At 33.0% G+C, this 24555-nt stretch overlaps 1 protein-coding gene across 2 annotated transcripts in view; it reads left to right on the forward strand.

Moving 5' to 3' along the window:
* Positions 1-23518, forward strand: part of LOC124441196 (nephrocystin-3-like) — an 86340-nt gene extending 62822 nt beyond the window's left edge. For both annotated transcript variants that reach the window (XM_046991629.1, XM_046991628.1), the window contains exon 7: positions 23440-23518. In XM_046991629.1, the coding sequence (XP_046847585.1) occupies positions 23440-23471 (32 nt within the window). In that variant the 3' untranslated portion in view covers positions 23472-23518. The remainder of the gene's footprint in view (positions 1-23439) is intronic.
* Positions 23519-24555: the final 1037 nt, after the last annotated feature.

The raw sequence follows: 24555 nt of genomic DNA on the forward strand, positions 1-24555 counted from the left end.
TGTTTCATGAATTTGTTGAGATTTTTTGACAAAAGAGAGTACAACTAAGCCATTTTTTACTTACAAACTTCATAAAATACAGAAAAATTTGTCTAATCCGGAACATATTAAATGTTTGCCATCTTAAATAAGCTCTTGGAAGTGTTTTTTATTAAAACAACAAAGTATTATGAATCTAAACGACTTTTAACGAACAAGGGGAACATCTAGACGAGAATGTGGAATTTGCTAAGAGTATCAACTAGCTAGCTTAGGACGGCAAGTTACATTACCATTACCTATAAATTGCTGCAATATTATTTCTGTTAAGATATGAAACCTCCTAATACGTAAAGTAGGTGTTCATTTCTCTTGTACAGTTGCAACATTTTGGTATAATCATTGATACTTGCAGTTCTACCTATTCCACTTGTTTTACCCGTTCCATCTGTTCCACCTACTTCACGTATTCCACCATTTCCACCTCTCCTACATGCTCCATCTGTTTCACTTTTTCCATCAGTTCTCCCTGTTCCACCTACTTCCCCTTCTCCATCTGTTCCCTCTATTCGACCTGTTCCATGGAAATGCTACTTCTTTGCATTTAGATACGTTGAGTTTCATTTTGTTTTGGGATGTCCAGGCATTGATTTCATTAAAGACGTTTTGTAAATTGCTGCTGTAATTATGTGGGATGCTTTCAGAAGCAGTACAGTCATCGACAAATTTCCATCAATCCGGACAATATTCTAAAAAATCGTAGATCATTACTAGGAAAAGTACCCGACTCAAAACTGTTCCATGGGGTATACCACCGTTGATTGTTCACCACTCAGAGAGGCAATCGTTTAGTTTCACGCATTGTTTTCTTCCAGTTAGGAGGTTTCTTATCCAGTTCTTTATTTTATCAGAGACTTTCATGTTTTCCAACTTCTTCAGTAAAATGTTGTGGTCAATAAGATTGTCGGTTTCACAAAGCAGGTGGTGAACGAAACTGTTAAGGAGAATTAGGAATTGATCCAAATTGTTTTAGATCAATGACATCCCATATCGAGTCAAAAACACATTCAGTTACAAAACGTTCACAAATTTTAGATAGAGTTCAATATGAAAAGATTGAATGGAGGTCTTATTTAGTTTTGGAGTTTTAAGGATCGGAATTTTGTCAGCTTGTTTCCATTTACTAGGTATTTGCTGTTTGAATAGACTCGTCGAATATTGAAGCAGTTAGGGCAGCCAGGCAGTTGCACATACTTTAAACATCCAGTTTGGTAAGTCTTCCGGGCAAGGAGATTTGCCGGAATTTAAACATATAAGTTTTTTGTAAACATCCTCTTCACTAATGATAAATAATGAATTAAACTCATGTTCTACATTCACAGGAGTGGGTTGCAAGGGGGCAATATGCTGTGTTACAGTCGAGAAAATGTCATTTGTTTTATCCGCTAAAGGTTTTCCAGAGTAAATTTCATTGTTGATAAGGCAGGTAGAGATTTGGAATTTTTTTGTGTTTCCAGTTAAGGCTTTAATAGAATCCCACCACTTTTTGGGGTTTGGATTCGACTTAAGCTGTTACAGTTTACGTTTAAGAAAAGACAATTTCAACGTTTTACTTTGCTTGGCTTGAACACATATTTAGCGTTCCATTACAAAAAAGGAATTCTAAAGTTCTAAAGCAAACAGAAAATATACAAATGTCTCATGACATATAAAGTACATACCTTTAACAAACCTCACTTGCTCGGTATTTATCGAGAATTATCGAGCTGGTAAATACATAAAATATACACAGACAATAACGTAGCGAGTTTGGTCGCGCAATGTGAATTACAGAAGATTGTCATTTTTTTTTAGAAATCTATTTTTCGTGAAGTGAATGAACGCAGACATATTTACATAGCACGACATAACTTGCGAACTGGCATCTACATTTAAAAAACCATGCCTCTTAATGTACAGAGACTGACAATATAGAGCACGAAAGTATGGAAATTATGTTCCACATTTCTCTTCAGTATAACTGTTATAAATCATGTCAACCATCAAACCATACCTCTCAGGTGAATATCGATAAGAGAAAAACATTCTCGAGGCTCGTTGTGATAAATATTCTCTAGATAATTCTTTACAAGACTAGTAAACTGCCTATTCTGTCCATTCTGCTATTCACGTAAGCAACTACTTCATGTATACATGTTTGTAGATGTAGATCGTCCAGGTTGGTAGAGTCCTGTTGATGTTGATGTTGACTGACGGTTTGATGACCTTAGCGAAAGTCAAGAGCGACCTGATTTGACTCTGAAGATGACTACCGCTAAGGTTGTCGAAACGTCAGTCAACAACAACAAAAACAGTCCTTCTCAGGACTCTACCAACCTGGACGATCTACATCTACAAACATGTAACGATACTCCCGGGTTTATATCATTTACTTTAGTTCATGTATAGTCAACAACATACAATAGAGTCACTCCACGTCATATCATCAGACGGTTGTAGCCCTAATCTTTCGATTTTTGCTTATTTTTACACGAATGATAGATATATGTACAAAATGAACACATGAAAAGCTTGAAGTTAATATCTTAAATGGTGATGGAGTAATCTGGTGTTGAAACTTGAGATTTACATACTTCAGTCTAGTGCCTTCATCTGGAGTGACCTGAAGTTGAAACTAGAGTCTTTATATTCTCCGGTGTAGTGTCTTCATTACCAGTGTCCTGATGTTGAAAATTAAGTTCTTACATACCTCAGTCTAGTGTCTTCATCAGGAGTGATTTGATATTGAACCTTGAGTTCTTATATACTCTAGTCTAGTGTCTTCATCAGGAGTGATCTGATGTTGAAACTTGAGTTCTAACATACTTCAGTCTAGCGCCTTCATCTGGAGAGACCTGATGTTGAAACTTGAGTTCTTATATACTCTAGTCTAGTGTCTTCATCAGGAGTGACCTGATGTTGAAACTAGAGTCTTTATATTCTCCGGTGTAGTGTCTTCATCACGAGTGACCTGATGTTGAAACTTAAGTTCTTACATACTTCTGTCTAGTGTCTTCATCAGCAGTGATCTGATGTTTAAGCTTGAGTTATTATATACTCCAGTCTAGTTTCTTCATCATGAGTGATCTGATGTTGAACTCTCAGTTCTTATATACTTTAGTCTCGTGTCTTCATCAGGAGTGACCTGATGTTGAACCTTGAGTTCTTACATACTTCAGTCTAGTGCCTTCATCTGGAGTGACCTGATGTTGAAACTAGAGTCTTTATATTCTCCGGTGTAGTGTCTTCATCTCGAGTGACCAGATGTTTAAACTTAAGTTCTTACATACTTCAGTCTAGTGTCTTCATCAGCAGTGATCTGATGTTTAAACATGAGTTATTTTATTCTCTAGTTTAGTGTCTTCGTCAGGAGTGATTTGATGTTAAAATTTGAGCTCTTACATACTTCAGTCTAGTGTCCTTATCAGGAGTGACCTGATGTTGAAACTTGAGTTCTTATATACTCCAGTCTAGTTTCTTCATCATGAGTGATCTGATGTTGAACCCTCATTTCTTATATACTCTAGTCTCCTGTCTTCATCAGGAGTAACCTGATGCTGAAACTTAAGTTCTTATATACTCTAGTCTAGTATCTTCATCAGGAGTGATCTGATGTTGAAACATGAGTCGTTATATATTGCAGTCTAATGTCTTCATCTGGAGTGATCTGATATTTGATCTTTAGTTGATATAACTATGTAAACTCCAAGAACATTTCAGAAGTCCATCAATCATTTCTCAGGAATTTTCGCATATTTCGATAATAACAACCATACCAAATGCGTGCAATTTTCCATCATTGAAATCTCTCATAAGATATAATAAATCCTTCTCCATTCGCTTAACTTCGCTAGGATCCATAAGGAATGCACGCTGTTGTACAGGATTTGCACTTTCACCTGCATCAGTTCTCACTGCTTTTTGCTTTTCTTTGCTACCATACATTTGCAGAATATCAAGAATTGCTATAAAAACAATAACATTTACTAAAGCGAAACGTTTATCTACCAACTGCGCAAGCGTAAGAAGCTTTCTAAAAAATGTGTAAAACATAGATCAGGGGTGGGCAACATACGGCCCGCCGACTGTATCCGTCTATATCTGTGATTAAGATATTGAATATTATTCTTATAATAATCCGGCCCACCAATAACTTCATTTTCCTTAATCTGGCCCGCCGACTGGAGAAGTTGCCAACCCCTGACATAGATGCTCAACGCGTACGTTTCAAAAATGTTATAATAGTTTCTGTGATTTAGCTTAGAAATTTAAGGTTTTCCTTTTTACTCCATAGCACTTTTTCTTGGACTTAATTTGGAATTCTGACAATTAAGGATTTTTTATTAATTTGGTTAATGTAAAATATTACTTCTCGTCAAGGCTTGTGCGCAGTTCAACTTCTAGTCACTAAGTTGTTCTTTGCTGATTTTATTTTGATTAGCATGATCTAGCGTGACCAAACTTTTTTCACCGGGTTAATCTATTAAAGTTTGTTTCTTCTATTTTAAATGTCGACAGTTCCATTATCAATATTTTTTGTTCAGATAAAATGCTCGCCTTTCATTTTTAGGTGTTTGCAGAAGATCAGTACGAAATATTGAAATATGAGCAGAATAGAATTACGTGCATAAGCTAATTGAGCTTCATCAATATCAATCAATACACATCTAAAATTTACAAAGAAACTAAGCAGTGAAACTGGGTTTTCTAAACTAGGCTTAATTCTGCTACCTATTTTGAAGTTGCGCTAAAATAATTTTCATAAAAAAAATTTAAAAGTCATAATATATAATACAGAAAGTGTTATGGGAGTGTCGTTACATGTTTGACAATGTATAGATCGTCTGAGAGGGACTGTTAGTGTTGGAGTTTACTGACGTTTAGAAAAAATTATTTGTTAGTTGTCAGCTTTCTGCAGATTGTTTGACATATATATTTATATGTGGGTACACTGTTATTTGGGATTGGTATTTAGATGCCATCTTGTTCGTAGACATTACACCACGATCAAATACTTTCATTAATAAGAGTGATTTGATAGCTGTGATAAGTTTCTAAATTTTACACCCAATATGGTATGAGATTTGACCGAGAAACCAAATAAAAAATCGTGGAATTTTGAAGAATAGAAGTTATAAAATAAAAAACAAACAAACTGATTCTCGATTCCACAGTTTAAGGAATAAACAATAGGTTCACTTCAATGTATATTTGATTTAGATAGACAACTTAGTGTTTCTATTGGTCAGAAAATACATTTGATTAGCACCAATACGCTAATCATGTGCGTAATAAGATATGTGTTAAAGTCTAGTTCTTGCGACCTAAGCACAAGCGATAAAACAAAGCAAAGCATCTTCTCCAGCGATTGGAGGAAGTAAAAGAAAAGGATTTTCTTTTTAATTTAATTTTGTTCTAACTTATTCTTATGTCAATTTGCCGTGCTTATGCTTATGCTGATGCTTGCGTCATTTGCTTTATTGCCTTCTCGTGAATTTTCTATTTTTACTCTTTGTTTGTCCTTATTCTTATGTCGTTAGTGAAAATCTTTGGCTGATTACATGAGACATCGTAGCCGGGATTCAGCCAAGCTTTAAATGATTTTGGCGAATGGAAACGATTCAATAGGAATAATTTCACAATATTCTGATTTAAGAATAAGGAATTACTTGTGGTGCTGAACAAACAGCTGTAATTTTTACGCTTAAAGTTTTGCCTCCTGTCAATCCCTCGAAATCCTTTTACGTCTCACTGAATCTCGGTTAACCGGGATCATGTAAACAACCCCTAATCAAAAATTTTCAATAGAGTGTGAATACTGTTTCTCCTCTAATCTGTGTCCAAGTAAATAAATATGGTAATATACCTAAACAATCTAATAATTCAGAAGTTATGTATTACATGTACATCAAAATGCTAAAACACAAGCTATACAATCTATTAAAAAGTGTTTGGGAAGATTAACTCCTTTAGGTAAGCTTTTGAAGAAAATTTTATTTGTAAGATAGCCACTAATATGAAAAATTACTGTCTTACACATAAAGTTCTCGCATTACTAAGTTTTGATGCAATAATTAGACCGACCACGAGAGAACATTGCAAAAAGAGGTTTTCGATGAGTGAAATAGGAAGTTTAGTTTATTGATACAAATTTTAGTGCATGTTATTACATCTTCAATTTTTTTACTGAGTATTGTTTATCTAATGAATATGGTAGCTATATCAATGTCAAAATTAAGTGCTTATAATTAACAGTAGACTTGCCAATTGGCATATAGGTAGGTAAATTACATTATTATTAGTTAAAAGTCTTTGCAATAGTATATTTTTTGTGAAATAGAAGCTCCCATACTTCAAGGTAAGTGCTTTATTTTTCTTGTGACGTTGCTACATGAAATATTTTTTATGCTCATTATGATATTTTGCTGTTCTACATGTTCCTACTCATACATAACTTGTTTCATCTTCACGTCTGTTGGATGGTTCAGACGACCGATCTATGTCACTTCTTCCAGGATCAAGAAAGTTAGATGGTTCAGACAACAGATCTTTGTCACCGTGAAAAATTTTTTCGTAAAAAAATCCCAATATACGAGCGTGAAATGCCAATCTAAAACCCATAAGAATGACTTTAAGTGCGTTTAAGTCCTTTAATTCATCATGAAAAGAATCTTCCAGGATTGGTGCCAGTTCTTCCACGGTATCCAGTAATACAGACGAAAACTTAACCAATATTTCGACAAAATATATGAATACTGCAAGCCAATAGAACCAAATCTTACTAACTTTCAAAAAGCTTAAGAGTCCATTTGTTCCATTTGATCCATTTGTTCTATTTGTGCCATCTGGCAAAATCCGAGGTACAAAATTTACAACACTTACAAGTGCTGTAGTAATTGGAACCCAAAGAAGAAAAAGTAAAGCCGCAAAAACTCTTCTCCCAGAAACTAAGCGCCACATGTAAAACCCTAATGTCACTACCATTAGGAACAACAAAGAAAAGAAAGAACCTTTTCTACAAATATTTCTACAATTTCCTCTGACGAACGTGAACTCATCATCGCATATAAATACTATGATAAGTATTAGCGATGATACGATGGATAGGAAAAGCCATGCGTCGATCCAGGACACAGCATCACCAAACTTATGATCTTGTTTACAATTCAAAACAGACTTTTTCTCATAAATCATGCAACGCCAATCGTAGATTGCAAATACAACAGTAGCCAAAATGCGAGGTATGATCATCACCAAGAAAACTTGCTGAAACACAAACATGTAATGAATTAGTAAGTAGATATTTAGCAATAATTACGTCTCGTTATTTATGCCAAGTCAAGCGAATTAGGAGCAAATTAAATTTCTAGCAAACTAGCTTACATAATATTTTTGCATGCAATTCAAATATAAAAAATATTGAAAGAAGCAGAGGTTAGATACTTGCAAAGGCCGTCGACTGCCTTTGACTTAAATCAAAAAAGGTTTCACTGAAATTAGTGTACGCTTTAAACATCAATTTAAAATTTCAAAATTGAAACTTCAATACACTATACTTAAGGATAATGAAAACGTTTGAAATCGTAAGGTTTTTACCAAACATTTTAAGAGTGCTTAAGAGTTCTTAAGAGTGCAAAAAAGGAACCAATTTGTTTTATTGGTCAATATGTTCAAATGCCAACACAAATGTGCAACAAACAAACGAATGAAAACAACTTTTTAATTCTTTTTTGTAATAAACACCGATTTAATATTCATTTGCTCTTCAATAGAAGCAGCAGTTCAATCAGTTGTCACTTTGCAACAGAATCTCCTAACTAAATGAAGATATGATCTTCGCACTTTGCTGGACAATTTAAGCAATCGTCTCAGGAACCTGAAAAAATCAGGTGACTCAACGGGATTCGAACCCATGACCTCTGCGGTGCCGGTGCAGTGCTTTGACCAACTGAGCTATGATGTCACACAGTGGTGAGCAGGTCAATATTGTTGGGCTCATGTTTTCTCGTGAAAGGAATTTCGTATGAATGTTTTATGCAGTGCGGTGTTTGAAATTAAATGAAGATGTAATCTTCGCACTTTGCTGGACAATTTAAGCAATCGTCTCAGGAACCTGAAAAATCCCGTTGAGTCACCTGATTTTTTCAGGTTCCTGAGACGATTGCTTAAATTGTCCAGCAAAGTGCGAAGATCATATCTACACACGCTTGTCGGGTGTGAAATCTCGAATTCATTTATTTAGTTCATGTAAAGTTGAATGTATATTAGCTCAACAGGCGTAGGTCGCTACGGTGCTTTTTTGTTTACACAATGAGGTTGCTATGGAATTGCAGATCTACCTCAAAACATCAGGTCGACATCTGGAGCACTGGGTTGATGTCATCAATTTAATTATAGATCAATTTCATGAATGTATCGTTTCAGGTGATATTACAGTTGACTGTTATCGCCATACATGTTTTTATTTTGATGGTTTATGTGAGACGTAGACGAAAAACATCTTTTATAACCATAAGCGGCCCAGAAATTTGTTACACGTATGTATATTCTCGCAGTGCAATATATTCCATTACTTATATGCAATGTTTGTCACGCGCGCTTTCTCGCGTGAGTTACACGTATGTATGTCTCGCATTGCAGACTGCCTAAATTTTTGTAAAAGCAATAGAAAGCAATGGAACTCACGTGAGATAACGCGCGTGACAAACATTGCATATAAATCAAGGAATATATTTGCTAAACAAATCGAATGCATAAAAAACCTGAACAGATTTCTTGCCTATAATGACAGCTTTCATTGTTCGTGTGTCTGCCAAAAGTACAAAAACTAAACATCATAAAAATTGTCAAGTAAAAAATTGCTTATGTAAACCTGCAAAGCTGAAAAAACATTGTGCAATTTAAATATCGAAACTTTTAGGTTGAATTACGCTTTGTAACTAAAGAGTTATACACAACAACTACCTAAGGTATCAATTGCATTGTACAAGTTTCATCCCGAAGATCATAAAGCCGTAACTGAAAAGCATCTAGATCTTAAACTACACAATTATTTATTATATCATTAAGGCAGAGTAAAGCAAAATTTACCTTAAGGCATGTTAAAGGGTCCAATCGTGGTCTCGGGCATGTCATTGAACAAATGAGACCATTTGTGTTACAGCAGTTAAGTCGCATCCAAATTATGGATCCAAGTTTGCGGATTCCACGGACGCAAATGTCTAAGCAATACGTAATACTGGATACAATCAAGAATACAGGAAGATAAATGGCCAAAATGATACAGCAGAAGAACTCAATTATCCATTTACATCCAGTATTAAAACATGAAATCCGACTTCCCACGGGGAAATATGAAGACGACAACATTATCCAGGTCTGTTTTCAAGAAAAAAATCCATCACTATGGCATTACTGTTATGTTAATATTTCTACTGCGCATGACTTGCACCTTATACGTATATTCCCAGTATGTCTTCCATGTCTGAGTAAATGTTTGATTGTCTGAGGCAAATTATAGGAATAGAAAAATATTGCACTGGAATGCAAATAAAGCAGTCAAAGTAGCGAATGTAACTGAAATGTCTTGTGCACAAGCGCATAAAATTCTTAATTTTTTTTCCAAATTTTGCCTTTTTCTGCCTTCAAAAATTTAGAATACATGAATAATTATTCCTGTGACCTCATGCGAAGAATATAGCTATTTTTGGCAAGTAGTAGATATATGTTAAATGCTCAAATTTTTTTGTTTCTCGTCAAACTTTATCAAATTTTTGTAGGCATTGACGAATTCCGTTCCGTTTCAACAATCCTAGGTCGAAAAAGACGTCGAGGAAGAAGTAGATCGGAAACCTGTGTCGCAGGAAATCTCTCCCCCCCCCCCATTCATGAAAGAGTATGTGTTAAAAGAGACATGAATGTGACTTGATTCCCAGGAATAGACATGAATGTGACAAAAACTTTAACTTGAGAAATCATCCAACTGAAAGACATTACAATGTACAAAGAAAGTTTGAAAACATAAATACTAATTTAAGCCTGGTTCACATATGACTGAGACATGACTGAGGCATTATTAAGGGCAAGCCTGAGATGTTTTCCGATCTTGTGGCTGAGGTAGGCCTGAGGCATGCCTGCGATGCTTTCAATGACATAATTCAAATCGCCGATAGACCGCAAAAATTTAGCGGTAGTTTGAATTTGACAAAATAGTACTTCGTAATTTGAAAATAGCGTTACTATTAGCAAATTATGCGGTTCTTTTAACAGTTATTTCAAAATACATCAAAGATAGGACAGCCAGTTTGAAAAAAAGGGAATAATTTGGATATTTTATTCTTTGATTTTTGTGCTCTGGACACGATTTATCATAAATAGCCCGATAGTTGCGTATTGTATCCATAAGTTTTTATTTTTATCGTAAAGTGATTGGAATTTTTCCATTGAGTCTTTTCTTGGTTCCATGTCCTGTGTTGAAAATTCATCCGCCATCTTTTTACACAAATGCGTGATGGGAAATATTGCCACCGGTCAATCTGAGAAGCGTTCACATATAACATAAATCACCAAAATAAGTTCCGTACACCGCCGTTTAGCCGCCGACATGCCGGGAAACTTAAACACAACTCAACTTTTACGGCATTTCGGCGGTATACTGCAGGTAACTCCTACGACTGCCTGAAACACCATTATTGTGTCACTGATAAGTTTTTACATTTGCCTTAAGAGCAATGCACGCATCGTCACAGGTATGCCTCAGTCATGTCTCAGTCATGTGTGAACCAGGCTTAATGGTGTTCAAATTCATCAATTACTAAAAGATTCCTATTTGTTTCAACTTGTTATTATGTTCAAAGATTATGAAACATGCGTTAATTCAGACTTTCAAGTTAACGAATATCGTTTACAAAGACGTGTTCAAAATTGATTTGAAATACTTGGAGAAATTTTAACTGAAGCTAAAATGAGCACATTCTTCCAACAAAGAGCTTCTTATCAAGAATGTCATAGCGTAAATTATTTATTGTCTAAAAGGTTAACATTTTATTTCCTATGTTTTGCGCTTCTCATGTGACTCCTTCGTTCCTGAATGATGAAACTAGTAGAATTCCAATCAAACATCAACTTATAGGTAAGTCTTGTTTAATTTAAACAATCAGCTATTAGTCGTCTTGAAAATAACACCAAGTAAATTTGAAGTAAAGGAAAATGCGTTTAAAACATCGAATTTAATTAGGATATCGTAGTTCAAATCAAAAACGTCATAATTTCTGTTAGCAATTCTATGCAAATTGCGTGGCATTGACAAAAGCGTTATTTTGTGATGGTGTTATCATCACTCATGCCCATTTTAAATATCATGTGAAAATAGTCAACAATTGCCAATGAGGTTGAAAACGATATTCAGACTGAAGTCAAATTGTTTCATTGTACATTATAAATGCAGAAGTATTCAATATTGTGTATGGAAGTCATAAAGTTATCCATACTTTGACATGTACCGGCTTTTTGTGTCTTTTTTACGTCTTTTTTCAATTATTCAAGTAAAAACAGTTGTAAAACGCCTAAAAATCTCAAACAAGTTTCCCACCGAATACTTCTTTCGATGTCATTAGCCACATTGAAAATTGCGTCACCTAAAATTAATTTCCGTTTGCTCAATCTCTGTCAGCATTTTTTCAATTTTAGCTATAAGAGTGTCTCAAAGAGCACATCTTTGATGACATTTACAATCTGACATTTAGAATCTGACAATCCTATAAAGAGCGTAAACGCAGTTGAATACAATAATTTATACGTATTAAAGCTAAGTTATTTTGTATCTTATCCTCATTTCAAGCTGTTTCTTTTAGACTGACCTTTTTAAGCAAACATCTTTTGGCTTTTGCTTGCCAGCTTCTGAGCTTCAGAAGTACGACTAAAGTTCACAATAGTTCTCATTTACGACATTTTTTAACAAAGTGTCTATATTCACTGCTGCGTAAACGGACTTTGGTAGGCTGTATAATTTACAGTAGTGTTATGAAAATTTTAAATAATGAAAAAAATTCGATATTACTACAACTTTAAAAGGCTTCTGTAGTTTAATGTATTTGTTATGGATTTGGTAAGATGCGATATCGGGTTTGAAACTAACTTCCGCCATCATATTTTGTTAAAAATTATAAATATTTATTTCTTCATAAATGAACTTTATCTTTAATTTTTTTTCAATAAAACAATATAGCTAGGAAAAACCTCTTTATGAGAAAATCTTCAATATTTCATTTATTATTTGTGTATTTCTGTATTTGTGTACTTATTATTTGTGTATTATACAATTGTGAATTTCATATATTATTTGCGACTTGCGTTATACATACTATGGTATAAAGTATTAAAAACAAGCAATAAAAGTAAATATTAACCAACCTTAACAATCTTAACAATTTGACTTTCTTCTTTTATTTTCTTATTTGGGTGCAGAAAATGCGGACTCAAGTTTAGTGATCTTGATGCGACAAAACTCTTTTGGAAAATGAAACTGCACAATATTCTCATTCCATTCTCCCCACGTCGTTACAGATGGTTGGTTCAATGATTCTACATATTTCATCAAAAATTCTAACAACAGTGGAGCTCAATGTTCTTAATGTTCACTTAAATGAAGTTGAATCAAAGAGCATTTATGTACACACAATTTAGAGTGAATAGTTTGAGCTCGGAGTGTCATAATATGCTTGGAGATGTCCTTTAGAAAAGTTTAACCCAATTTCAGCACTTTGGTATGTGTTAAACTTTAAATTATCAATTAAACAAAGATACAGTTTTGAAATATTTAAAGACAATAGTGTTTATAGTCTTTGGAATTTTATGTTGCTTGATGCTTTTATAAAAAAAATAAGCAAGTGCAAGCTCCTGGACGTTTTTGTCAAAAATTGCGCTCTTTCACAAATCACCATTGAGAATTGAGTATGAACGTTTTAGCCTAAATTTTTTGTTTAGCTACTTTGTGTTGTATGTTTGATTAGATATTGTATTGTCGATATTTATGTAAAATTAGTCATTATGTAAAAGTGCAAAGGGTATACGACAAGGGAACTTTTCATAAAACTGCCAGTAAAATCGTAGGAAAAAGCAAATAATTAGGAGTAAAAAAACTCTGGTATACAAAGTTCTGGCTCTTTCAGGGCATTTTGAAATATTGAACTATATAACTACTGGTACATTTACCCCAGTAAACTTTCCCCTGTAGTGAATCTCGATCGTGATATACTGGTAGAATGGATCTTTTTCTAACCACAAAGGAGGACTTTTGGTTATGAAATGTAACGCATTATTATTGAAATTACTTCAAAGAAATATACTTAGCTCTTTGATAGATTAGTTAAAAATTTCATAAGACCTCAGCATAAATGAACTTATGACTCGTTAAAATTGTATCAGAAGGATCTTACATAAGCATAAAAATTACACGAAGTACATAATTGTCAATAGTCAAATGAATGCTTATTCAAAACTGCGTGGAAAACAAAGTACTAACATCTAATATAAACAGATTTTGAAGTTAAGAATGTAAGTTGTTCGTATCAATATTACATTTGAAAATATGAATAAAGATAACAATTATGTCAGATGAGCGCTTATTTGGCTGCGCTTGTCAGATACTAGAATGATTCTGGAAAATTAATAACTTTTTATAAGTGATGAGTTTAATTTGAAATTGGTTCATAATCAACTTGAAGTCAATCCTTAATGCAAAAACCTCTACAGAGATGATTACTGATAGTAGAGACCATTTTACCCATATTTTCGGAGCTGTCATATTTGGACAGATTGTTAAAGATTTCTGGGAGTCATATTCAAAAATTAATATAAACAGTATAAATCATGTTGCTAATATTCAATATGTTTGTATAGCCATAGTCATGTAAATTTTGTATACTATATAATATAGTTAACTATACTATAGTGTTAGTAACAGTTTTTGTGTTGAGAAATAATTTTTGTTAAAAACTGATATTATAGGATTTATAGCCCTCACACTTAATGATTGTAAAACCATTTTTTGCATGTCTAGTGTGATTGAGGAGCCTGATTGAAAAACAGTGGCAGAAAAATTAAGGAAATTAAGTGCTTTGTTTGAATTACGAAAAATTGCAAATAACCTGACGTGTTTCCTTCAATAGCCTTATCAACATTGAACGTAAGCTTCCTTTTTCTGAAAGAGAGATTCATTAATGATAATATATTTCTACAGTGAGGACACGGAAGAGCACATAGATCTTGGGTATGGAGTTTGTGAACATAAGAAAGCTGTTAAGACTGCTTATTCAGTCTTTAGAATAAAAGATGCGTTGAAGCAATGTATAGGGAAATCCACTATGGTAATCACATGCGCGTAATAGGACATACGTGGCACTTATTACATAGCATAACACCAACTGTTTTTTTTTTGTACAAATATAGATATAAAGAAAATACCATATAGAGATTTTATTTTTCTTCCACACAACTTACGAATAACTTCAAATAAGAAATAACTAGAGTATATACCTCTGTTTTCATCGTTGTTAAACAACTCTTTTTAGGGTGCCCGTTGCAATCTGATTGTTTGGGTACCAGTTGCCTTCCCACCCAGAGATAATAGCAGTTATGCAAATGTATAGGTCGGGACAGGGAGGTTCACTTCTTATTACGTAAACCATGTGATTCGAAAAGCATGTAATTTAGGAAAATTTGAATAAACTTTGAGTAATTTTAAGCAAATATAGCAAAAATACAGTCAAAATGTTGGGGGCTACAGTTTCAAAACTTTTTTGTTTGCTATCCCTCGTGATCAATAAATTTTTAGTTTTCACCTAAAATTTTATCAAATTTTCTTGTTAAATGTTTGTTGCTCAAAAATTTCCTTGTTGCCCTTTTTTAGGGGAGTGAATTATTTGCAGGGAGAAATAGTTCAATTTTGCCATTCTTTTGGTGTCAGCTGATCCAGTTATACAGAACCATTGAGCTTTAACATCAACTAGAATGATTGCTCTGTACAAACGCTTTATGATTTATTAAGTCAACTGGAAGGCCTTGGGAGTATGCAAAACTATGGATTCCAAACACAAAATCTTTTGAACATAGTTTGTAAGCAAAACATGCTTCAAATTTGTGTAGTATAAAGATGAGAAAGTTCAGACAGAAAAGAAAAGGTCTTAACCACAGATCTTTGCAACAGCAAAACATTTTATTAATAGGCAAGTTTAATCTTTACGTGCTTTACAGTGTTATCAATTTTTCCGCACTAAAATTACATGTAATGCATTTAAGAAGTTTTTTAGCGTATTAATTACTTACTCTTTATTCTGTAATAGTGGTAATGATGTTGCACAATGAAGTTTTGTCTCTGCTTTGTTACATTTTTAAAATTTAATGTGTATGATCGTAATTTATGACAATCTTTTTGTCAAAATTTTTTGAGTTGATTAAAAAACATTTCGTTGACATTATAAATTAAATGTATAGCTACAGAAAAGCAGTTTATTCAGTGTAAAAGGACATTAGATCTGACTTGTATTTCGAAACTATTACTTAAATCGCCGCTTTTATCATGTTTTCCACTTCCTGCCTCCAACTTTCCCACCACTCCTTCTCTTTTTCTTTTTCACCATATTTTCTCGTATTTTCATTTTCCAAAGATTTCACCTTTCCCTCAAGCTTCGTACTTTTATCTTCCAATGATTTTACCTTTTATTCTAATAATTCATTTGACGATTTAAGCTTTGTAGTCTCAGCTTCTAATGACGAAATGCGACCGCGCAAAAACTGAATTTGACGGTTACCATTTGCTTCTACCTCATCAATTTTATTCCGTAATTCTTTTGCCGTGTCCATTTGTATTGCTACACTCGATATAATTTCCGTCATTTCCGGTGGCAATTCGCTGAAATGCCCCTCGATTTTGGCGACTTGTAATCCAAGATAGGTAGATTGTTGAATGATGTCCTCTGAATATTAAATAAATAGAATTATAACACTTCCCCTTTATGCTATCCATTTTTATAATTTTCCATGTTGTACTATTGAATTTTAGCTAGTTCCAAATTCATCAATTTCTATAGGATTCCTACTTGTTTGAATTTGTTATTATGTTCAAAGATATTGAAACATGCATTAATGCAGACTTTCAAGTTAACGAATATCATTTGCAAAGACGTGTTCAAAATGGATTTGAAATACTTGGAGAAATTTTAACGGAAATTAAAATGAGCACATTATACCAACAAAGAACTTCTTATCAAGAATGTCATACCGTAAATTGTTTATTGTCAAAAAGGTCAACATTTCATTTCCTATGTTTTTGAATTTTCATGATATATTTAAACATCATCGAGATTCTTTTTCGTTATTTTCCATGTAAGAAAAATTGATTATGTATCAACTATCAGTCGTCTTGAAATTAACACCAAGTAAATTTGAAGTAAAAGAAATGAGTTTAAAACGTCGGATTTAATTCAGATATCGTAGTTCAAATCAAAAACGTCATAATTTCTGTTAACAATTCAATGCAAATTTCGTAGCATTGACAAAAGCGGCATTTTGTGATGGTGTTTTCATCACATATGCCAATTTTAAATATCATGTGAAAATAATCGAAAACTGCCAATGAGGTTGAAAACGATATCAATATCTATTCAGACTGAAGTTAAATTGTTTCATTGTACATTAATAAATGCAGAAGCTTTCAATATTTTGTATGGAAGTCATAAAGTCTTCCATACTTTGACATGAACCGCTTTTTGTGTCTTACGTCTTTTTTCAATAATTCGAGTAAAAACAGTTTGTAAAAGACTAAAAAATCTCAAACAAGATTCCCACCGAATACTTCTTTCGATGTCATTAGCCACATTGAAAATTACGTCACCTAAAATTAATTTCCGTTTGCTCAATCTCTGTCAGCATTTTTCAATTTTAGCTATAAGGGTGTCTCAAAAAGCACATCTTTGATGAAATTTACAATCTGACATTTAGAATCTGACAATCCTATAAAGAGCGTAAACGCAGTTTAACACAATAATTTATACGTATTAAAGCTAAGTTATTTTGTATCTTATCTTTATTTCAAGCTGTTTGTCTTAGATTGATCTTTTTAAGCAAACATTTTTTGGCTTTTGCTTGCCAGCATCTGAGCTTCAGAAGTACGACTAAAGTTCATAATAGTAAAAAAGTGTCTATATTCACTGCTGCGAAAACGTACTTTGGTAGGCTGTATAATTTACACTAGTGTTATGAAAAACTTAAATAATGAAAAAATTTGATATTACTACAACTTTAAAAGGCTTCTTTAGTTTAGGGGCTTAGAATTGTAAATATATTCAAAAATGTACAACAGTAATTCATTTTGACTAACCCTAAATCCGCCACTGATCTCGACTGTGTTTTTTTTGTAAAAACGTCAAAGAAAAACACTATCTCTATTGTCAAAAAATATGACTTTTAAATCTAGATAGATCGTAGAATTTATTAGTGTGAAATGTTAAAATTTAGTTGTTAAGATTCTAAATATTATTCTATTCATCCAAGCAGGCCATAAGGATTAATTTGTTAAGAATGAAAATACAGAATTAAGCTGTAATTTAAATTTTATGATGGATTATGATCTGAGTACTTCATCCGGGAAAGATAGACACAGGAGCTTTTTTCCTTAACATATCAGTGGGTGGAACAAGTTTCTGCATTCCAACATGTGATAGTAATATTAGTTAAATTCCAGAACCCTAATTTTACCAAATTCTGTCTAACCAAAAGCTGAGCTCCATTGTATTGTCTGGGTCATGTATACAGTTGTTTGAACTTAAAAATAATGGGGGGGGGGGAAAGACACGTGTTTTTAATGCATGCTTTATAGTGGAAAAGCTGGTACACCTTAGCAAATGATTATTTATTGGACAAAATTTGAGAACTTGAGAAGTTGGTAATAAACTTTCATGAAATTATAAAAACAAGAGCCGAGAAGTATCAGATGAAATATCAGATCTAAAAAGAAAAATCAATCGATGCAGCTTTTCTGTAGACCATATAAGTATATTAAGAGTGATAAACGAAGTTTTTCATAATATTTTTACTCATGTGACGCGACGTGTAAAACGTTTTGTGACTACCTTTGTCGTGCATGTATAAATCTACAATGTGTAGGTGTTACATTTTCCTCTTACAAAAACCGCAATACTGGTAAAAACTTTACAGGCATTGCTCCAAAAGGAGTTATAATTTGATATTTGTTTCAGAACTATTGGGTGTACAAAGAAACCTTTAGAAACCATCCTGTTGTTAAAATTTCAATTCCTGATCACTTAGCTAATTCTACAGTTAGATTATTTTTTATATTTTGATTTTAGAGGTCAAATTTCAAGGCACACAAAACTTATAACAAAGATATGTAATAAATGCATTTAGATGACAAAGCTTTACCCTGTCTTTGGCAAAGGTTGGTGACAGAGCATTGAAATTATAAAGATAGGTAAAGTTCTTCGTTTTTATTAGTCCTGTATATTTGCCTAGTACATTTGACAAACGGACAAATGATTGTGGTGTCAGTTCTTAAACAAGAATTTCTCACAACAAAAAAGAGGGCTTCCGTTGTAAAATTGGGTAGGGGTAAAGCGCGGAAACAGAATGGTGGGATTGCGGATGCGGAATGAAAGGTAAAATGCGGAATAGAGAGTAATAAATGCTGTATATGGTAAATAATTATAAATATACATAAGTATAGATTTTAAGTATGACTTGCACTTTTCTACGATTTGAAAGATGCTTTTCCCCAGCAACAAAGTGTTTTATTTTTAAACGTATGAACCGGAATTTTACAGCAAGAAAATATCTTTAATCTGGTCTTCGTTACATCCGAGTAGATATTGTAATTAGCGTTGAATGTAGTATTTATTTTTTTGACTTATACTAATAAACATACTACCCGAATAATGCATTCTCACAACGCTAGTGGCAGATTTTCGCGTTTACAACGGAGAAATGCATGTTCTAACCTCCTGTTGTCTCAAAGAACATATTCAGAATTGCATAATTATACACACATAAAGACTTTCGCGGTCAACTTAGCATCAACTTTGTTATAATAACAAATTTGGTTTGATAATAACCAATAAAGTGTTTAATGGAAGTGCGATGTTTTCAATGGTGAGAAAAGAGAGATCTAACTTGTGAATAACTGTGTTTTATTTACATGAAAAATTGGCAAGAACTTATCTTTTAAAACAGTTGATGACGTGAATGAAATGTCTAGGTAAGGTTCATCTTAAAATGGTAGAGCATGAAGAAGTAAAAGATTTGTACAAACGAGCTTTACAAATTCAAACTAAAGTATTTGGTCATCATAATGTCGATATTGCAGCAACGTGCAGCAGCCTAGGCTGGTTTTACTTTTCTAAAAAACTTTATAAAAAAGCTCAACGCCTTTACGAACGAGCTTTAGATATCCAGACAAAGGTTTTTGGTTTTAACCATGGTAACACAGGTACAACGTACAACAACTTAGGTTCAGTTCATCTCACCATGGGAGAATACGCCAAAGCAAAAGAATCGTAAGAACAGGCCTTAGAAATTCAAACTAAAGCTTTTGGTTCTGACCAGGTATATGTTGCTGCAATGTGCAACAACTTAGGTTTGGTTTACATGAAATCGGCAAAGTACAAGGAAGCAAAAGATTTGTACAAAAATGCTTTAGATATTGGTGCTAAAGCTGAAGTTATTGATATAGCTGCAACGTTCAACAACTTGGGTTGTGTTTTCATTAAATTGAAAGAATATGACAATGCAAAACATTATCTTGGACAAGCTTTAGGAGTCGAAACAAAGGCATTTCCTCCAGATCAGTTCTACAAAGTTACAGTCTTCCAAAATTTGATTTTCGTTTGCTATGCAACTGGAGAAAACGAAAAAGCAGAAGATTTGTTCAAACGAGCTTTAAAACATAGAATTGGCAAATTCTATTCGTCTGCTGAAGAAATTACCAAGGAAGTGAAGTCATGCAAATTTATCAACAGTGTCAAATTGTTGCCAGGTAAGCAGACAATCATGTATGCAGTATTTAACTATTAATGTTCAGCCCTTATCGGTAAATAAAAATTTACAATCAAAAGATTTCCAACTTTGAAAGGACATCAGTTTAACAATTTTTTTATTTAAATCCAATTAAAATTCAATCAACTCAACAAGTGACATAAGTGACATCATAATACATATTTACAACTTGAGCTATCAGGTATATTTGGGTAATATATATTCATCAGGCATGCAACATATACTTAGCGTGTATGATCGTGATTTTTGATAATCTTTTTCTCAAATATTTCTCAGTTGATTAAAAAACATTTCGTTGACATTATAAATTAAATGTATAGCTACAGACTAGCAGTTTATTAAGTGCAAAAGGACATTAGAACTTGCTTGAATTTCGAGAAACGAAATTCTTAATTCTTAAAAACTTAATTCGAGAAAGTAAATTCCTAAATCTTAACTTAATTCATTGCGTTTCTCTCGTTTTCCACTTCCCGCTTCCAATTTTCCATTTCCCACTTCCAATTTTCCATTTCCCGCCGCCATTCATTCTCTTTTTCTCTTTCAGCATTTTCCCTCGTTTTTTCATTTTCCAATGAATTTACTTTTTCTTCTAATAATTCCTTTGATGATTTAAGCTCAATAATCTCAGCTTCTGATGACGAAATGTGATCGCGCTGCTCAGTAATCTCAGCCTCTGATGACGAAATGTGATCGCGCTGCTCAGTAATCTTAGCTTGTAATGCCGAAATGTGATCTTGCATAGACTTAAATTCAGAGAAACCAAATGCTTCTACCCCATCAATTTCACTCCGTAATTCTATTGCCGTTTCAATTTGTATTGCTACACTCGACTTAATTTCCGTCATTTCCTGTGGCAATTCGCTGCAACGCCCCTCGATTTTGGCGACTTGTACTCCAAGATAGGTAGATTGTTGAATGATGTCTTGTGCTTTTTGCTTCAGAACTTCCATTGACTCTGCTCTCTCAACTTCCTCTGAATATTAAATAAATAGAATTATAACACTTCTCCCTTTATGTTATCCATTTTTATAATTTTCTATAGTGTACAATTGAATTTTAGCTAGTTCCAAATTCATCAATTTCTAAAAGTTTCCTATTTGTTTGAATTTGTCATTATGTTCAAAAATCATGAAACATGCATTAATGCAGACTTTCAAGTCAACGAATATCATTTACAAAGACGTGTTCAAAATGGATTTGAAATACTTGGAGAAATTTTAACGGAAGTTAAAACGAGCAAATTATTCCAACAAAGAACTTCTTATCAAGAATGTCATACCATAACTTATTTATTGTCAAAAAAGTCAACATTTCATTTCCTATGTTTTTGAATTGTCATGATATATTTAAACATCATCGAGATTCTTTTTCGTTATTTTCCATGTAAGAAAAATTGATTATGTATCAACTATCAGTCGTCTTGAAATTAACACCAAGTAAATTTGAAGTAAAAGAAAATGCGTTTAAAACGTCGGATTTAACTCAGATATCGTAGTTCAAATCAAAAACGTCATAATTTCTGTTAACAATTCAATGCAAATTTCGTAGCATTGACAAAAGCGGCATTTTTGTGATGGTGTTTTCATCACATATGCCAATTTAAATATCATGTGAAAATAGTCGACAATTGCCAATGAGGTTAAGAACGATATCAATAACTATTCAGACTGAAGTCCTAATGTTTCATTGTACATTAATAAATGCAGAAGCTTTCAATATTTTGTATGGAAGTAATAAAGTCTTCCATACTTTGACATGAACCGCTTTTTGTGTCTTTTTTATGTCTTTTTTCAATAATACGAGTAAAAACAGTTTGTAAAACACTAAAAAGTCTCAAACAAGATTCCCACCGAATACTTCTTTCAATGTCATTAGCCACATTGAAATATGCGTCGCCTAAAATTATTTTCCGTTTGCTCAATCTCTGTCAGCATTTTTCAATTTTAGATATAAGGGTGTCTCAAAAAGCACATCTTTGATAAAATTTACATCTGACATACAATCTGACAATCCTATAAAGAGTCGTAAACGCAGTTGAACACAATAATTTATACGTATTTAAGCTAAGTTATTTTGTATCTTATCTTTATTTCAAGCTGTTTCTTTTAGATTTATTTTTTTAGGCAAACATTTTTTGGCTTTTGCTTGCCAGCTTCTGAGCTTCAGAAGTACGACTAAAGTTCACAATAGTAACAAAGTGTCTATATTCACTGCTGCGAAAACGTACTTTGGTAGGCTGTATAATTTACAGTAGTGTTATGAAAAACTTAAATAATGAAAAAATTTCGATATTACTACAACTTTAAAAGGCTTCTTTAGTTTAGGGGCTTAGAATTGTAAATATATTCAAAAATGTACAACAGTAATTCATTTTGACTAACCCTAGATCCGCCACTGACCTCGACTGTATTTTTTTGTAAAAACGTCAAAGAAAAACACTGTCTCTATTGTCAAAAAATATGACTTTTATATCTAGATATATTGTAGAAATTATTCGTGCAAAATTTTAAAATTTTATTGTTAAGATTCCAAATATTATTCTATTCATCCAAGCAGGCCATAAGGATTGATTTGTTAAGAATGAAAATACAGAATTAAGCTGTAAATTTAAATACTATGATGGATTATGAGCTGAGTACTTCATCCGGGAAAGATAGACACAGGAGCTTTTTTCCTTAACATATCAGCGGGTGGAACAAGTTTCTGCATTCCAACATGTGATAGTAATATTAGTTAAATTCCAGAACCCTAATTTTACCAAATTCTGTCTAACCAAAAGCTGAGCTCCATCGTTTTATCTGGGGCATATATACAGTTGTTTAAACTTTGAAAAATTATGCAGGGGGCAAAAAAACACGTGGTTTTAATTTATGCTTTATAGTGGAAAAGCTGGTACACCTTAGCAAATGATTATTTATAGGACAAAATTTGAGAACTTGAGAAGTTGGTAATAAACTTTCATGAAATTATAATAACAAGAGCCGAGAAATATCAGATCTAAAAAGAAAAATCAATCGATGCAGCTTTTCTGTAGACCATATAAGTATATTAAGAGTGATAAACGAAGTTTTTCATATTTTTTACTCATGTGACGTGACGTTTAAGATATTTTATGACTACCTTTGTCGTGCATATAAAGATCTACAATGTATAAGTGATACATTTTCCACTTACAAAAACCGCAATTCTGGTAAAAACTTTACAGGCATTGCTCCAAGAGGAGATGTAATTTGATATTTGTTTCAGAACTATTTGGGGTACAAAGAAGCCTTTAGAAACCATCCTGTTGTTAAAATTTCAATTCCTGATCACTTAGCTAATTCTACAGTTACATTATTTTTTATATTTTGGTTTTAGAGGTCAAATTCCAAGGCAAACAAAGCTTATAACAAAGATATGTAATAAATGCATTTAGATGACGAAGTTTTATCCTGTCGTGGGCAAAGGTTAGTGACAGAGCATTGAAATTATAAAGATAGATAAATGCTTCGTTTTTATTAGTCCAGTATATTTTCCTAGTACATTTGACAAACGGACAAATGACTGTGGTTTCAGTCTTAAACAAGAATTTCTCACAACAAAAAAGAGGGTTTCCGTTGTAAAATTGGGTAGAGGTAAAACGCGGAAACAGAATGGCGGAATTGCGGAATCGGAATGGCGGAATCGGAATAGAAGGTAAAATGCGGAATAGAGAGTAATAAATGCTGTATATGGTAAATAATTATAAATATACATAAGTATAGATTTTAAGTGTGACTTGCACTTTCCCACTATTCGAAAGTTGCTTTTCCCCAGCAACATAGTGTTTTGTTTTTAAAAGTATGGCATCTGAATTTTACAACAGGAAAATGTCTTTGATCTAGTCTTCGTTACATCCGAGTAGATGTAATTAACGTTGAATGTAGTATTTATTTTTTGGACGTATACTAATAAACACATTACAGCATTCTCACAACGCATGTTCTAAATGCATGTTCTAACCTCCTGTTGTCTCAAAGAACATATTCAGGCTTGCATAATTATATGCACAAAGACTTTCGCGGTGAATTTAGCATCAACTTTATTATAATAACAAATTTGGTTTGATAATAAACAATAAAATGTTTAATGGAAGTGCGATGTTTTCAATGGTGAGAAAAGAGAGATCTAACTTGTGGATAACTGTGTTTTATTTACATGAAAAATTGGCAAGAACTTATCTTTTAAAACAGTTGATGACGTGAATGAAATGTCGTCCATTTAAATAAATGAACACACTTACATAACTTGGACTGGTTAAAATAATATACAACTGGTTGTGATATTTGTTGTTACTTCTCTCTAGTAACTTCTTCAAAAGAATATACATTCCAAGTATTCTGTGTCCTGCAAATAATGTTTAATTTTTTGAAGAAAAATACTTAAAGGACACATGCAAGCTAGAAGACAACTTTATTTTATTGTAATGCCTATAGCGTAAAAATAAGACGTACC

This window comes from Xenia sp. Carnegie-2017, unplaced genomic scaffold, assembly GCF_021976095.1.
Source record: "Xenia sp. Carnegie-2017 unplaced genomic scaffold, XeniaSp_v1 HiC_scaffold_20, whole genome shotgun sequence".
Lineage (NCBI taxonomy): Eukaryota > Metazoa > Cnidaria > Anthozoa > Malacalcyonacea > Xeniidae > Xenia > Xenia sp. Carnegie-2017.